This window comes from Dipodomys merriami, unplaced genomic scaffold (assembly GCF_024711535.1).
Source record: "Dipodomys merriami isolate MVZ:Mamm:240054 unplaced genomic scaffold, mDipMer1.0.p SCAF_400, whole genome shotgun sequence".
Lineage (NCBI taxonomy): Eukaryota > Metazoa > Chordata > Mammalia > Rodentia > Heteromyidae > Dipodomys > Dipodomys merriami.
Window position 1 is genome coordinate 639,510 of NW_027205605.1, and position 16,501 is coordinate 656,010.

General features: G+C 47.3%; 1 protein-coding gene across 1 annotated transcript in view; it reads left to right on the forward strand.

The window, feature by feature from the left end:
• Positions 1-9,128: 9,128 nt before the first annotated feature.
• Positions 9,129-16,501, forward strand: part of LOC138806573 (probable E3 ubiquitin-protein ligase HECTD4) — a 128,782-nt gene continuing 121,409 nt past the window's right edge. Inside the window, exon 1 of the mRNA XM_069991997.1 lies at positions 9,129-9,382. Within this exon, the coding sequence (XP_069848098.1) occupies positions 9,209-9,382 (174 nt within the window). The 5' untranslated portion in view covers positions 9,129-9,208. The remainder of the gene's footprint in view (positions 9,383-16,501) is intronic.

Below are 16,501 nucleotides of genomic sequence, written 5' to 3' on the forward strand. Positions count from 1 at the left end.
TGTTTGTGTCCTTTCTAGTTTTTGGCTTTCTTTTTTGGTTTTGTTTAGAAATGGGATCACTGAAAGGTTAATGAACAAAGGGTTGAGTTCAAGCCAGCCTGGGCCGGGTACCATGTTCCAGGCCAGCTTATTTTCACCCAGGTCCCAGTGGCTTATGACTGATCTTAGCTACTTGAAATTGATTGGGATGGAACACAGTTTGAAGCCTAGCCTGGGCAGAAAAGTTGTCAAGACTGTTTCAATTGATGGCTAGCTGCCGGAGCTACATGGGAGGCCAGGATTTGGAAGGTATCCATTCCAGGCTAGCCCAGGCAGCTGAGATCTGAGGATCATTGAAGCCACCCAGGACAAAAAAGCTTGAGGATTGCTATTGGCCAGCAAAAAGCTGGACTCAGAGGTATAGACTCATGTGGCTCAGTTCCAGTACTGACACAAAAATGTCCACAAGACTCCCATCTCAGGGTTGGCAGCAAGTGCTAGCCAGTGAGTGAAGGTGGCTGCTACTATATTTGAATCCAGGTCTTAGAAAAGATTTCCACTCAGCCGGGCACTGGTGGCTCACGCCTGTAACCCTAGCTACTCAGGAGGCTGAGATCTGAGGATCGCGGTTCAAAGCCAGCCCGGGCAGGAGAGACCGTGAGATTCCTATCTCCAATAAACCACCAGAAAACCGGAAGTGGCGCTGTAGCTCAAGTGGTAGAGCGCTCGCCTTGAGCTGAAGAGCTGAGGGACAGCGCCCAGGCCCAGAGTTCAAGCCCCACGACCGACAAAAAAAAAAAAAAAAAAAGATTTCCACTCAACAGAAGTCGTGGCATTTATCTATACCAGCTCAACAGGAATCCTAAAACAGGACTGTCATGTTCACAAAGGCAGGTAGTGCCAACAGGACTGGGGGGTTCACTCAACCAACCATGGAAAGCCTGCCTTTACTAACCAAATGAAGGTACAAGTATACTGCTTTTGTAAGAAAAGTCAGTGTCTTGCTTTGTAGCCCCAGCCTCAGCCTTGTGATCTGAAAGATCCACTACATAGCCCTTGACTTGGAGAAGGTAAATTTCTGGCTCTTGGTCAAGAAGTAAGGTGCTTGCTCAAGGTCCTCCATTTATCCCATCGCACGGTAAAAATTGAGATAAAATATTTTCCCCTTTTTAAAAGATACCAGACACTGGGCTAGGGTGGCTAGGGTCTAGTTTAAAACATCACTCTAGTGTTTTTCCTCTGCAAGCAGAGGGTGGTCTTGAACTCAATCTTCCTCTGACTACCTAGTACTGTAATACAAGGGGTATACTGTCACATCTGGTTCTATCCTCCAAGAAGGTCACATTCATAAATTCTGCAGATGTAATTTTTTTGTCAGTCCTGGAGCTTTAACTTGTGGCTTGGTTTTTTTTTTTTTTTTTTTTTTTTTTTTTTTTGCTCAAAGCTAGCACTCTACCGGCTTGAACCACAGCGCCACTTATGGCTTTTTCTGTTTATATGGTACTGAGGGCTTCGCTTCATGTATACTAGGCAAGCACTCTTCCACTAAGCTACCTTCCCACCCAAGATTTAAGTTTGGAAGGAACACTTCAACCCAATATTGTAGAAGAAAAAGCATAGAGAGCTGGGTCTACTCAGGGACCATGGTTCAAAGCCAACTCAGACAGGCAAGTCCACAAGACTTGGTAATCTCCAATTACCAAAAAAGGCCAGAAGTGGAGCTGTGGCTCAAAGTGGTTAGAGGGCTAGCCTTGAGCACATAAAAGCTCAAAGACAGTTCCCAGACCCTGAGTTCACACACACACACACACAATACAAAAAAAAAAAAAAAAAAAATACCAGACATTAACCAACAGCTTGAAATAGAGATGTGTCTGGAGTGATCGTGTAATCTTGAGCAGAAAAAAAGAGTGAGAGTCCTTTGCTGGATTGGGGATTTATCTCAGAGGAAGAACACTGCTGGTAAATGCAAGGCCTTGAATTCAAACACCTTCAGTATGTGCATGTGTGCATGCATGCGCACGCACACACAACACAGGCATGGATTTTTTCTTGCGGGGGGGGGGGGGGGGGGTGTCCGTTCATGGGGCCTGAACCTGGGCCTGGGTACTGTCCCTCAGCTCTTCAGCTCAAGGCTAGCACTCTACCACTTGAGCCACAGGGCCACTTCCAGCTTTTATTTATTTATTTTTTCTGCTTATGTGGTGCTGAGGAATCAAACCAGGGCCTCAAGCATGCAAGGTCAGCACTCTACCACTGAGCCACCTTCCCAACCCATGGCATGGATGTTTTAATACATGGAGACAATGAGCTACCAGACCTTGCAGTGTTAGCTGGAAAATGAGGAAGTAATTCGATAACTACATTTGTGATGTAGGGTGATCAGTAAGCATGAAACCTAAAGGGAGAAAAAAAAAAAACAACCCTGGGAAGAAAAATAATATACTAGTAATATGGACAATCCTGAGAAATCTCATCAACCTATTTTTTGTTTTAGTGCCAGTCCTGAGACTTGAACTCAGAACCTGTCCCTGAGCTTTTGTGCTCAAGGCTAGCACTCTACTACTTGAGCTACAACTCATTTGTAGAAGATAAGAATCTCACAGACTTTACTCCTGGGCTGGATTTGTACCTTCATCCTCAGATCTCAGCCTCCTGAGATTATAGGCATGAGCTACCAGCGCCTAGCAAGATGCCATTTAAAAGATGGTAGATTGTTCTGCCTCAGTTAGCTTCAAACCTTGATTCTCTGACCTCAGCTTCCTGAAGAATTAGGATAACAGGCGTGAGCCACGGAGGCCTGGCTGATTTCATCTCAGTTTTGCATCATGGTGATTGGATGACATTTCCAAGAGAATATTGGAAAATTCTGCTGCATCAATGCCTCTGATGACCACCAAGGGGCGCTGGAGCACACAGTATGGTCCCGATCTCCTGGTGTTCTTTCAGAAAGGAAGATGAGAGCTACATTTAATGCTGCCTCATCTTAGGGCGGGCCATCAGGGGTGGAGGCCTGTCCCTTCCTTCTGCTATTTCAGCAGAACTCCAAGGAAAATTTCTCCTTCCTGGTTTTCAAATACCTCTCTTCTGACTTGCCTGCTGCTTCAGAGACCCACCCAGCAGTCCAAACAATCTTCCTTGAAATATAATGAACAGGGCCTCCCAGATCCCTTAGAAAGACTTCCAGCAGGGGTGTATGTCTTTCCTCTTTGAGATTATGATTCATTGGATGTCTATAGTCAATCTTTCCCACAGGTTTTGACTGTGTGTGTGTGTGTGTGTGTGTGTGTGAGAGAGAGAGAGAGAGAGAGAGAGAGAGAGAGAGAGAGAGAGAGAGAGAGAGAGAGAGGAGGGCAGATGTTCCTGTGCTTTCTCCTTGGTGTTTTGAAGGGCCTTAAGCATAAATATGGCTGCCCCAGCTAGAGCTATCTTCAGGCTCTATGAAGATTATGCAGCCTTGCTTATCTCCAGGCTACACTCACATATTTCAGGCCCAAGGATTACAGACTCATTCCAAGCATCAGCTGGCACACAGAAGTCAATAGAAGAGTGTGATATCACAAAATCCCAAAGGGCCTGCTTGAGCCAAGGGCAGTGCCTATCACGTCAGCCAGGGCATCAGGAGATGGTCTCGGTCAACAAGCTCACGCCCTCTTGGGGAGACACCTCCCCGGGGTGACGGAGGTTCAACCTACTGAGAGTTTTCTGCTTGCCCCATGCTTCCTCTGATTCTGAATTTGGGCTACCCAGTCAGTTTTCCTTGATCATGTCCCCATCCTGTTCTTCTATTCTCAAATGTAAGAGTAGAAAGGACAATTCTAAAGACAAAAAGTCACAGCCATAAAACTTTTTTTTTTTTTTTTTTGGTCGGTCATGGGGCCTGAACTCTGGGCCTGACACTGTCCCTCAGCTCTTCAGCTCAAGACTAGGGCTCTACCACTTGAGTCTCAGCGCCACTTACGGATTTTTCTGCTTATGTGATACTGAGGAATCGAACCCAGGGCCTCATGCATGCAAGGCAAACACTCTACCACTGAGCCACCTTCCTAGCTACATAAAACTTCTTATGATTGGCTCTCCATGCACATGCATGTATGTGCATATATATAGGTGTGTGTGTACGTATTTTGTCTTTTCTAAATATGGATTCTCTGCTCATAGGCTGCCAGTGTGAAGTTCTTTTGATCAGAGACTTCCTTTGTCTTGCTGATCTCGTATAAAAATTCCCACTAAATGGTCTTATTTCCAGAGAGGGTTCTATAAATATTAATTCATCAGCTGCCTCATCAAGGTACAATAGCAGTCCTATAGTCCTATGACTAATTACTGTTGCTAAAATATTAAATAACTATTATTATGCAATCTAAGACATTTAAGCTCCAGATCTGGGCCGTTTTCCTTAATTAGAGGGAAAGACAATCATTTTTAGACATCTTGACTCCTGATCTTGAAATATAAACATTTAAGTGCAGAAGAAGCTAGGCCTAGTAGTACACACCTGTAATCCCTGGCTCTTGAGAGGCAGAGGCAGTATAAAGCAAAAAGAAAGAAATGGTAGCTCCTCTATATAACATCTTAAAAACTATATAATTGGGGCTGGGAAGGTGGCTCAGTGGTAGAGCGCTTGCCTTGCATGCTTGAGGCCCTGGGGTTGATTCCTCAGCACCACATAAGCAAAAAGAAAAAAAAGCCAGAAGTGGTGTTGTGGCTCAAGTGGTAGAGCGCTAGCCTTGAGCTGAAGAGCTGAGGGACAGCGCCCAGACTCAGAGTTCAAAAAAGAGCAAGAGAAATTTCTGAGATACCAATCTGCCTATTTATGTTTTTATTATTATTATTACTTCTTGTCAGTTGTGGGGCTTGAACTCATGGAGCCTAGGCTCCATCCCTAAGCTCTTTTCCTCAAGGCTAGTGCTCTCCCACTTTGAGACAAAGTGCTACTTCCAGTTTCTGAGTGGTTATTTGGAGATAAGAGTCTCACAGAGACTTTTCTGGCCAAGCTGGCTTCAAACCCACCATCTTCAGATCTCAGCCTCCTGAGTAGCTAGGATTACAGGTGTAAGCCACGTGCCACCCCGCTGAGCTGCCTATTTATAGAGTGTAGTACCCTTTAAAAATAATGATGGGGGGCTGGGAAGGTGGCTCAGTGGTAGAGTGCTTGCCTTGCATGCCTGAGGCCCTGGGTTCGATTCCTCAGCACCACATAAGCAAAAAGAAAAAAAAAGCCAGAAGTGGCGCTGTGGCTCAAGTGGTAGAGCACTAGCCTTGAGCTGAAGAGCTGAGGGACAGCGCCCAGGCCCAGAGTTCAGGCCCCACGACTGGACCCAAAAAAAAAAAATCAGTAAAAATAATGATGGGGGGCTGGGAAGGTGGCTCAGTGGTAGAATGCTTGCCTTGCATGCATGAGGCCCTGGGTTCGATTCCTCAGCACCACATAAGCAAAAAAAAAAAAAAAAAGCCAGAAGTGGCACTGTGGCTCAAGTGGTAGAGCGCTAGCCTTGAGCTGAAGAGCTGAGGGACAGTGCTCAGGCCCAGAGTTAAGGCCCCACGACGGGACAAAAAATAAAAATAAAAAAACAAAATAAAATAATGATGGGGAGCTGGGCACTAGCGGCTCATGCCTGTAATCATAGCTACTGAGGAGGCGGTAATCTAAAAATCAAGATCTGAAGCCAGCCTGGGCAGAAAAGTCCCTGTGAGACTCTTATCTCCAATTAACCACTACAAACCAGAAGTAGAGCTGTGGCTCAAAGTGATAGAGTGCTACCCTTGGGGGGTGCGGGGACACTCAGGGATAACACAACACTCAGGACCTGGGTTCAAGCCCCATGACTGACAAAAAATTAAAATGAAAATAATGATGGGGGCTGTGGATATAGCTAAATGGTAGATTACTTGCCTAGCATATGTGAAGCCCTGGTTTTTATTCCCAGCACTGCAAAAACAAAACAAAACAAAAATTAGTGATTTTTTTTTTTTTTTGGTTGGTCATGGGGCTTGAACTCTGGGCCTGGGCGCTGTCCCTCAGCTCTTCAGCTCAAGGTTAGCCATCTATCACATAAGCCACAGCACCACTTCTGGTTTTCTGGTGGTTTATTGGAGACAAGATTCTCATGTACTTTCCTGCCCAGGCTGGCTTTGAACTGTGATCCTCAGATTTCAGCTTCCTGAGTAGCTAGGATTACAGGCCTGAGCCACAGGTGCCCCACAAAAATTGTGATTGATGGCAGGCACTGGTGACTGTCAACTATCTTAGGTACTCAGAAGGAAGAAATTTGGAGGACTGGTGTTCAAAAGCAGCCTGGACAGAAAGGTCTGCAAGACTCCACCTCCACTTAACCTGAAAAATACTAGACTAAACAAGACTCAAGAAACAAAGGACCTCCACTCATCTTGTCGTATCATTACTAAGTGATCTCGTGGTATATATGCACACATCTGAGGGAAATTAGGAGGAGGACACAGAAACAGAGGGAAATGGGAACACATACAACAGCGGGACCCATCAACTGCACTAGACATTGATGAAAATGAACTAAGCAACTCAAGGGCAGCGATGGAAGGGAGCAAATGAGAGGGACAGAGGGAACAGCTAACAGTAAGCAAAAGGAAAGAAATGTACATATCACCTGATGTAGAAGAAATAGCTGTATTTTCAAAGCTCATAGAATTCACAAACTTTATAGACAACAATAATGACGGTTTGCCTCATGAAGGTTCGAATGTGTTTGTGACTTTAACTAAGTATCACTATCTCAAAATACTATGAAATTTGTGAAATTTATGTAATCACTTAATCTCAATAAAAAAATAAAAACACTAGACTAGAGGTGTGGCTTCAGCAGTAAAGCACCAGCTGTGAGCAAGCAGGCTGAGCAAGAGCATAGGGCCTTGATTTCAAGCCCTATTACCAGCACAATACAAGTAAATAAAAATGATGACTGTCTTTAGATTTGGAAATTGTGAGAAAAGGCAATGAAGGGACAGGGCACTGGTGACTCATACCTGTAATCCTAGCTAATTTTCAGGGGCTGAGATCTGATGATTGAGGTACAAAGCCATCCCAGGAAGAAAAGCCCCCTGGGACTTGATCTCCAATTAACCACCCAAAAACAAACAAGCAAACAAAGCCAGAAATTGAGCTGTGGCTCAAATGGTCAAGTGTTATCCTTGAGTAGAAATAGCTAAGGGACAGTTCCCTGGGCCCTGAGTTCAAGCCCCAGGACTGGCACCTAAATAAATAAATACAGTTCCTTCCTCATGATTCTTCTGAAGAGGTGATAAAAATTCTACCACCTTTTTTTTTTTGTTTGTGTTTGGTGTTGAGATTCAATGCAGGATCTTGTACCTGCCCTATCATTGAGCTCCATTCCTCCCAGGCCCCATTCCATCTCTGTCTGTCTGTCTCTGTCTGTCTCTCTCTCTTTCTCTCTCTCTCACACACACCTTTTACTTTCATTGCACTCATCTGCTCTCAAGTGATTTGGTGTTTTCTTACTTCTTGTCAGTTTCCCCTATCAGGCTGTCAGTTCTCTGATAGAAGACTTTCCTGCCTTGCTCATCTTTGTTACCCCACACCAGTAACAATGCCAAAGAGCAGGAAGCAAAAAACATTTGTTAAATAAATGAAAGAGGAATATCCATGCCCTGTGGAAAACATACATAGATGTATGTACACATATATATGTATATATGCATATCTATATTAGTTTTTCTTGACTGGGCACTGAGGCACATGCCTGTAATTCTAGTTCCCAGGAAGCTGAGGCAGAAAAATGGCTGGTTTGGACTCACTATGTAGCTGGCCTAGAACTCTCCATCCTTCTGACTGAGCTTCCTAAGTGCTAGGATGAAAGATGTGTACCCCAGGCCTGGCCTGATGCAGTGTCACTAAAGAGAATGAAAATCAATTGAGCACCAAATTTCTTCTCCTAGGGAAGGATACCTACAAATTTCTGAGGAAAAGTTGGTTTTAACCTAGAGTCATATATCCAACACTCACCATTATTAACACACACCATGAAGGCAAAATAAAGGCATTCCCAGATAGGTGTACACAGTTCAGACGTTTTTCTACCATTGCCCTTCTAAAAAATATTGAGGATATATTTCAGCAAAACTTGAAATAAGCCCAAAGAAGTGTGACAGGGCTGCTCCACTCCCCTTCCATGCATCCCTAAACCTTTTGTTTTTGTTGTTGTTGTTCTTGAGCTTTTTTATTTTTATTTATTTATTTATTTTGCTCAAGGCTGAGCTCTACCACTCCACTTGAGGCACAACCCCACTTCCACCTTTCTGGTGATCAATTGGAGATAAGAATCTCCTGGACTTTCCTGCCCCTTGGCTGGCTTTGAACCACAATCCTTAGATCTCAGCCTCCTGAGTAGCTAGGATGACAGGTGTGAGCCGCCAGCGTCCCGCATGAATACATTTCTTGTCGAGCATTTTTTTTTCTTTTGAGACAAGTCTTGCTATGTAGCCCAGGCTGGCCTCAAACTGGAGATCCTCCTGCCTCAGCTCCCTGAGTGCTGGGATTACAAGTGTGCGCTAGAGTTTGTGGGCCACGCTGGGAAGTGCAATGGGATTGCACTTGCTAGGCTGGCACTGTACCCCTGAGCCACGCTTGAAGCCCAGGCACCTGGTTTTTGCATGCATCTCACCCAAACCAGAAAGCAAGGGTGACAGCCGGTAGGCTCTGAGGACAGGGTGGTGGCTCTGGCTACAGCGAGAGGTGCACACCTCAGTAAGGAGGGAAGAAAAGGCGGGGTCTGGTGGTACAGGGCAGACCCAGCGTGACCCCGAGTAGTCAGAAGCGGAAGGGCCCACGGAGAGGTCACCCCAGTGGGCGGGGTGGAACCCAGACGGAGCTCCAGGTTCTGCAGCCCCGGGCCGGGTGTGCAGGGAGCGGTGGGCGGGGCCAGGCGGGCGGTGGGCGGGGCCGGTATTGTCCGCTCCGCGGGGCATGCCGGGAGCCCCGCCCCCAACATGGAGTCTCACTGACAGTTGGCTGCTGAGCGGCAGAGGCGGGTCCTGCTCCTCAGGGCGGCGGCGGCGGCGGCGGCGGCTGCGGGGCCGGGGTCTCCCGGGCCCGGGTGTGAGGAGATGGCGGCGCGGGCCGCCTAGGGTGGAGCCTCGCGGGCCCGACGGGCGCGGCAGCCGCTGCCATGGACTGGTGAGCGCCGCGGCCCCAGCTCGCGTCTCCCCGCCGGGCGTCGGCGCCTCAGCCCCGGCCATGGGCTCGTCGGCGGCGGCGGCGGCCGCGGCGGCCGCGGCGGACTCGGCGCAGTGGCTCTCGGTGAAGGAGGAGACCATCTTCCTGCACGACGGGCTGATCCGGGTCACCGACCTGGCCGAGCTGCCCAGCGAGATCCTCGGGGCTCCGGAGGCCGCCGACACCGACCTGGAGGTGAGCGAGCGAGGCGGCCCCGACCGCCCCCCGTCCTCAGCCTCGGCCGGGGGTCCCCCCCACGCTCCGACCTCCGCCGTCCGACTGCCCCCCACCGCCGTGGGGAGCCGGGCCTCCGCCTCGGCGCCCCAGCCCAGCGGGCGCCTCCCGCTGGCCGCCGGGCGGGCAGGTGCGGGTGGGTGCGGGGCGGGCGGGTCTGCAGCCCGCTGGCCGCCTGAGGCCTGGCGCCCGCCGGGATTGCGCTTGCGGTTTCCCGTGGCCCGTTCCGCCACCCCGGCATTTGATTAGAGCCACGCCGGGCACGGCCTGGGTGCCCCGGGGAGCCGCGGCCGCGGCCCGCTCCCCTTCCCCCACCCCCGGCCCCTGCACCCACTTGCAGGGCACGCCCAGGTGGCCGAGCCCTGGGGACACTTGATGAGGATGATGATTAGTTGTTATTATTATTATTATTGCTGTTACCATTCGGAGGTTGCACACACCTCGCCTGCGCTCCTGTCCCCCCCCCCCGCGTGTGTGCGTGTGCGTGTGCGCGTGTGTGTCGGGCCTGGGATTGACAGAGGGTCTTTGTCAGGGAAAGGGGGCGGTGTGGACAGCGACCCGCGGCGGCGGCGGCGATCTCGGCCAAGGGTCACGGGCGCCCTAGGCCGCAGGGCCTTTGCGGGGCTCCCCGGGTGGCCGGCGAGCCCCGGCCGGCGCCGCCGCGGCGGTGGCAGGTGCACCAGCAAATCTCAGCGGGGGCCGGAGGCGGAACCGAACCCGGGGTGCTCCGGGGAACTTCGCACGGGCCTCGCCTTTGCCCGGAGGAGGTTGCAGCGGGCAGCTCGCGGTGGGGTTGGTCCCGGCGGCGGATGCAGACGCCCGCCGCCGCCGCCGCCGCCCCTGGGCCGTGGGTGACGTTTTGGTGTAGGTAAGCCCCGGGCGTCACGAACCTTCCTGCGGGGCTCTGCGGGGCGGGGAGAGCCTGCCCTCCGGCCCTCCAGCGCGTCTTTTGTGTTTCGTGGTCCTGCGGGCGCTGGCGCCGTGGGAACGGAGGAGAGTCCCGGGCCGCGTGTGTCTTCTGGAAGCGTCGGTGTGGGGCTCGCCTTGGCGGAGGCGTTGGGGTTTTTTGTGTCTGGTTTTGAGGTTGTGTAGCATCTCGCGTCTTGAACTCTTTAACCCCCTTGTTTACCGGGAAAGTGTTGGCCGGGAATCATTAACGTGGAATCTGAATATTAGTGTCTTCTTTGGACCTATTCTGGTTTTTCTTTTTTTTCTTAAAAAAAAAAAAAATCGAGGTGTGTCTGAGTATCTTACCTGCCTGAAAACTCGAGGGGTATTTTCCTGTGATGTGGACTGTTTTTTATTTAATTTGGCTTGGTTGTGGACGGTGAGAAGTGGTTGCTTTTCTGTTTGTTCTTTGAGACTAATCTACGTTTGTGGAACCGCAAATGTTTTTTTTAATATTTGTAATTGATTTATTTTTAGGAGTAGAGCAGGGTGACTTAAAATGTCTGAGCCTCTTACATTGGCTTCCTAAAATGTTTACTGTGTATGTTTTGTGTGAATTTGCCAGCTGTTACCATTACAGACTGTATTTTAAAAGAAAGATTCTGGTTTAGTAGATTCCTAAACAAAATTGTGGTATTACCTCTCTGAAGCCAATAAGTAGATAGGTGGCAAGCATTGATTGCTTGCTTGCTTGCTTGCTTGCTGGTCCTGGGGCTTGAACTCAGGGCCTGGGCACTGTTCCTGAGCCTCTCTGTGCTCAAGGTTTAGCGCTCTACCACTTGAGCCACAGCGCCACTTCGGCTTTCCCTGTTTATGTGGTACTGAGGGGTTGAACCCAGGGTTTCATGCATTCTAGGCAAGCACTCTACCACTAAGCCACATTCGCAGCCTGGTGACAAGCATTTATGACTGTAGTAGTGATGAACTTTTTCCATTTCTTTCTACCTGCTGTTACACAGGCCATACAGCAGCAAAAGAAATAAATGACTAAGAATGATTTAGTGACAAGACCATTTGATTTGCCTGTAGGAATGTATGCACTTTTAGTTATTTAATAATAATATGGAGTAAATATATTGTTTGTCAGGGAGTTTCTTGTTAAATTCTCAAAAGACCTTAGCTATGTTTTGTTACTCATTGCAACAATTCTGTATATTGTCCCATTGTACAGATGAGCAATGTCAGTGCCAGGCAGGTATGCAGCTTGCTAAAGGTCATCTAGTTAGACAACCTGGAAATTAACTCAGTTCTGGTCATAATTCTGTTGATCTCAAATCATCTGCTCCTTACTGCCTCTGGATATGTGTGAGGTGTTTTTGTTGTTGTTGTTGTTGTTTTTGTGGTCATAGGACTTGAACTCTGGGCCTGGGCACTGTCTCTGAGGTCTTAAGCTCAAGATTAACACTCTACCACTTGAGCCACAGCACACTTCCAATTTTCTGGTGGTTAATTGGATATAAGGGTCTCACGAACTTTCCTTGCCTGGGCTGTCTTTGAACTACGATCTCCATTCTGAGCAGCTAGAATTACAAGCGTGAGCCACCAGCGCCCAGCTTGTGTGAGATTTATATTTGTATTTTCTTTTCTTTTTGCAGTACTGGGGAGGGAACCCAGATCTTTGCATGTGCCTAGTACCCCTCTGGACCCAAGGTACACCCCCAGCCCTCTATACTTTATTATTGTAAGTTCCACAGCTGGCTGTGGATGGAATAATAACAGCTTTCTTTAGCTCCTTTCTGTTTCTCTTCATATTTGAGGTTTATCAGCGTTTAAAGAGCCATTTGCACCACCTGTATGAAGTTCACTCTTCTGACCTCCTTCCAGTAGACATCTGGGTGAATAATGGTTGTTCTTTATGGGCTTTTGTAATTATGTAGAATCCTTCAGTTAACAATTTTGCATTATGGGGGGATGAGACTCAAAGTAAGTTGAATAATTTATGACTGGCAATGTGACTGAATAAGACTGCAGTGTAGTCACAAAATGTAAAGCATGGAGGAACCTTCCTTTGCTCATTTAGACACATGGTGGCTGTAGCCACCATTCTGGATATGGTTGCTGCATGGCTAGCTGTGCTTTCCTGATTGTGAAATAATATTTTTTTTTCTCAGTACGTGCTATGCAAAGTTAAATGTCAATCTCGAAAAAAGACTTAATATTTATGTGCAAGATCAGGATATTTGAATTTCATTTTTTTCTTCCCAATACATTTTAGGCAAGTTTTTGGAAAACAAGTCAATAAATAATGTTTAATCAACAAATTAATACAAATATTTGTGGAGTTCACTGCCCTGGGTGCTGAGGATATAGCTATGGATGAGATAAAATCCTTGTCTTCAAAAAGCCTATGTTTTATTTGAAGGATAAAGACAATGTCAGATAAGCAGATAATACCATATGCATTTGCCCCTTAGTATCCATGAGGATGGGGTCCAGGCTCTCTCCCCATCCCCCCCCCATACTGAAACTCATAGATGAGGCTGGGAATGTGGTTTAGTGGTAAAGTGCTTGCCTAGCATGCGTGAAGCCCTGGTTTGAAAGCTGGAAGTGGTGCTGTGGTTCAAATGGTGGATTGCTAGCCTTGAGCAAAAGAAGCTCAGAGGCAGTGCCCAGGCCCTGAGTTTAAGCCCCAGGACTGCAAAACCCCCCAAAACAAACAAAAACACCTCACAGATGATCAAGTCCCCTGCAAAGCAATATATTATTCATATGTAACATTTGCACCTCTTTCTGTATACTTTTTTCTTACCAGAACAGATTTAGAACTCAGGGCTCAGCAGGTGCTCTACTATAGGAGCCATACCTCCAGGTAGGCTTTTTGCTGGTTATTTTGGATGGTAGTCTCCAGTACTTTTTTTTTTTTTTTGGGGGGGTGGGAGGTTGGGGGCTGGGCTGGCTTCAAACCTTGATCCTCTGATCTCTGTTTTCTGAGTAGTTTTTTGTTGTTGTTGTTGTTGGTCATGGGCACTGTCCCTCAGCTCTTCAGCTCAAGGCTAGCACCCTACCACTTGAGCCATAGCGCTACTTTGGCTTTTTCTGCTTATGTGGTGCTGAGGAATTGAGCCCAGGGCCTCATGCATGCAAGGCAAGCACTCTACCACTGAGCCACCTTCCCAGCCCCTGAGAAGTTTTATAATTAAGGATCTGAGCCACCACCCCCTGGTCAACTTTAAATCATTTCAACACTTAGTTGCAACACTTAATACAATGAATATATTATAGAAATCATTGTTACATTGTGTTGGTTAGGGGATAATGACAAGAAGAAAGTTTGCAGTAAACTAGTTCTATATGCTCCACAAAGCTAATGTGAGGGAAACTAGGCTCCAGCAATGGATACTGGAGAGAAACACTAGAAGTCCTGAGATAGATGAGGGGATGTGCACATTCATTGTGGTGCTTTCCTCCAGCCAAATTCACTCCACCATTGGTTGAGTCCCTGGGTATGGATCCCACAGATATGGAAGGGCAACTCATGTTTGGAATGGAGGGGAGAGGAGGTGTGTGTGTGTGTGTGTGTGTGTGTGTGTGTGTGTGTGTGTGTGTGTGTGTGTGTGTGTGTGTGTGTGTGTGTGTGTGTGTGTGTGTGTGTGTGTGTGTGTGTGTGTGTGTGTGTGTGTGTGTGTGTGTGTGTGTGTTTGGCATCATGAAGTCTCTCTGACACATGTAAAGTTGGATGAAGAGCTGGACAGCAATGGGAGGACTAGTCTATGTTGAGTGAACCTGGAAAGAGAGCCCAGGATGGCTTTTGAATAGCTACCTGAAGGACATCAGGAAGTGGACCATCTGGCTGCAGGGAGACAACAGCAAGAGCCAACTTCCCTTGGGGGGGGGGGGGGGAGTATCCTTGAAAGTTGCAATGATATAATGAGAAGGTCCACCTGTTTTTTTTTTTTTTTTTGCCAGTTCTAAGACTTGAACTCAGGGCCTAGGCATTATTACTAAGCTTCTTTTGCTCTAGCATTCTACCACTTGAGCTACTACACTACTTCTGGCTTTTTCTGTTTATGTGGTACTGAAGACCACTAAGAAGCCACATTCCCAGCCTGAAAGTCCACTTTTTTTTTTTTTTTCTGACAGTCCTGGGGCTTGAACTCAGGGCCTGGGTGCTGTCTTTGAGCCTCTTTGTGCTCAGGGATAGCACTCTACCACTTGAGCCATAGCGCCACCCCCAGCTTTTTCTGAGTAGCTTATTGGAAATAAGTCTCAGACTTTTCTGCCTAGGCTGACTTTGAACTACGATCCTCAGATCTTAGCCTCCTGAGTAGCTAGGATTACAGGTGTAAGCTACCAGTACCTGGCTGAAAGTCCACGTTTTTTGCACCTATATGAAAAATAACTGATATTAAGTAAAATTTGTTTTATGCAAGATATTTTTTGGCTACAAAGAATGAATACAACCAGGTACCAGTGGCTCACACACCTGTAATCCTAGCTAATAAAGAGGCTAAGATCTGAGGATCACAGTTTGAAGCCCTCCCCTCCCCCAGAAGGAAAGTCCCTGAGACTCTTATCTCTAGAACATTACTAAAAAGCTAGAAATAGAATTGTGGTTCATGTACTAGAGTGCTGGCCTTGAGCATAAATGTCCAGTCCCTGAGTTCAACCCCTAAGATAGGCAAAATAAAGAAAAAAAGAAAAAAAAGAAGCCCAGTGTCAACCCTAGCTACTCAGGAGGCTGAGATCTGAGGATTGCAGCTTGAAGCCAGCCCAGGCAGGAAAATCCGTAAGACTCATCATATCTCCAGTTAACCACCAGAAAACTGGAAGTGGTGCTGTGGCTCAAAATGGTAGAGCATAGGCCTTCCTTGAGCACAAAAGCTTAGGGACAGCACTTAGGCCTGAGTTCAAGCCCCATGACTGACTCCCCCCCTCCCAACCCCCCCGCAAAAATAAAAAAGGAATGAATAGAAAGCCAGGTACCTATGGATTACGCTTTTATCCTAGCTACTCTGGCAGCTGAGCTCTGACAATTGAGGTTCCAAGCCAATCCAGTCAGACAAACCTCATCTCCAATTAACCAGCAGAAAGACAGTAGTGGACCGTGGTGTGGCTCAAGTGGTAAAGCAACAACCTTGAGCTATAAACCAAGTAGAAACTCAAGGCCCCAAGTTCAAGCCCCAGTACTGGCACAAAACAAAAAAAGAATTAATATATAGATATGGTAGAAAATGGAGAAAATATTGAGAAGTACCAGAGGGACAGTAGCTTGGGATTACACTAACCTGAAAAGGTTAATTGTTGTTGTTGTTGTTGTTGTTGTCTGTCTTCTTGGCCTCCAGATTGACTGTCACAAAATGCCACCCATTGGCTAGGGCTGCTGGGTGTCTTGTCCTGAACCTGCTCTAGGTTCTGTCTTAGGTCCTAAGGTGTAAGGACCATCAATCCCCAAAGTGCCTCGCCGCCTCCTCTCCCCACTTTTCATGTTCTTCACCGTAGTGGCGATGGGGCAAACACAAGGAGTGTAGTCTGCTTTGCAAGATATTTAGACCATAGATGCACATGAATGTAAATAACAGCAGGTGATCAGCTGTGGGACAAATGCATAGTTATTTTATTTACACTGAAGAAATTGTGTAGCTACTGCTTTGGTCCTGCATTTTAAACATCTCATATGGATATGAAATCTTTTAATTTTTAAAACATTATCTTTTTGTGATGGATGTTAAGAATCAAACTCAGAATCTCATGCATACTAGGCCAGAACTCTATCACCGAGCTCTCTCATCAGCCCCTTTGTTAATTTTTTGTTTTTGGCTTTTGTCAGTCGTAAGGTTTGAACTGAGAGCCTCTGGGCTGTCCCTAAGCTCTTTTGCTCAAGACTAGTGCTCTGCCACTTTGAGTCACAGTGCCATTTCTGGTTTTTGAGTGGTTGATTGGAGATGAGTCTCAGAGGACTTTTCTGTCTGGCTAGCTTTGAACTGCAGTCCTCACACCTCAGTCTCCCAAGTAGCTTGGATTACAGGCGTGAGCCACGAGTGCTCATCTGTATTTTTATTTAACTTGATACTTTTTTTTTTTTACTTTTTTTGGTGCCCATCCTGGGGGCTTAGACTCAGAGCCTGGGCTTCTTTTTGCTTAAAGCTAGCACTCTACCACTTGACCCACAGCTCCACTTCTGGCATTTTCTGG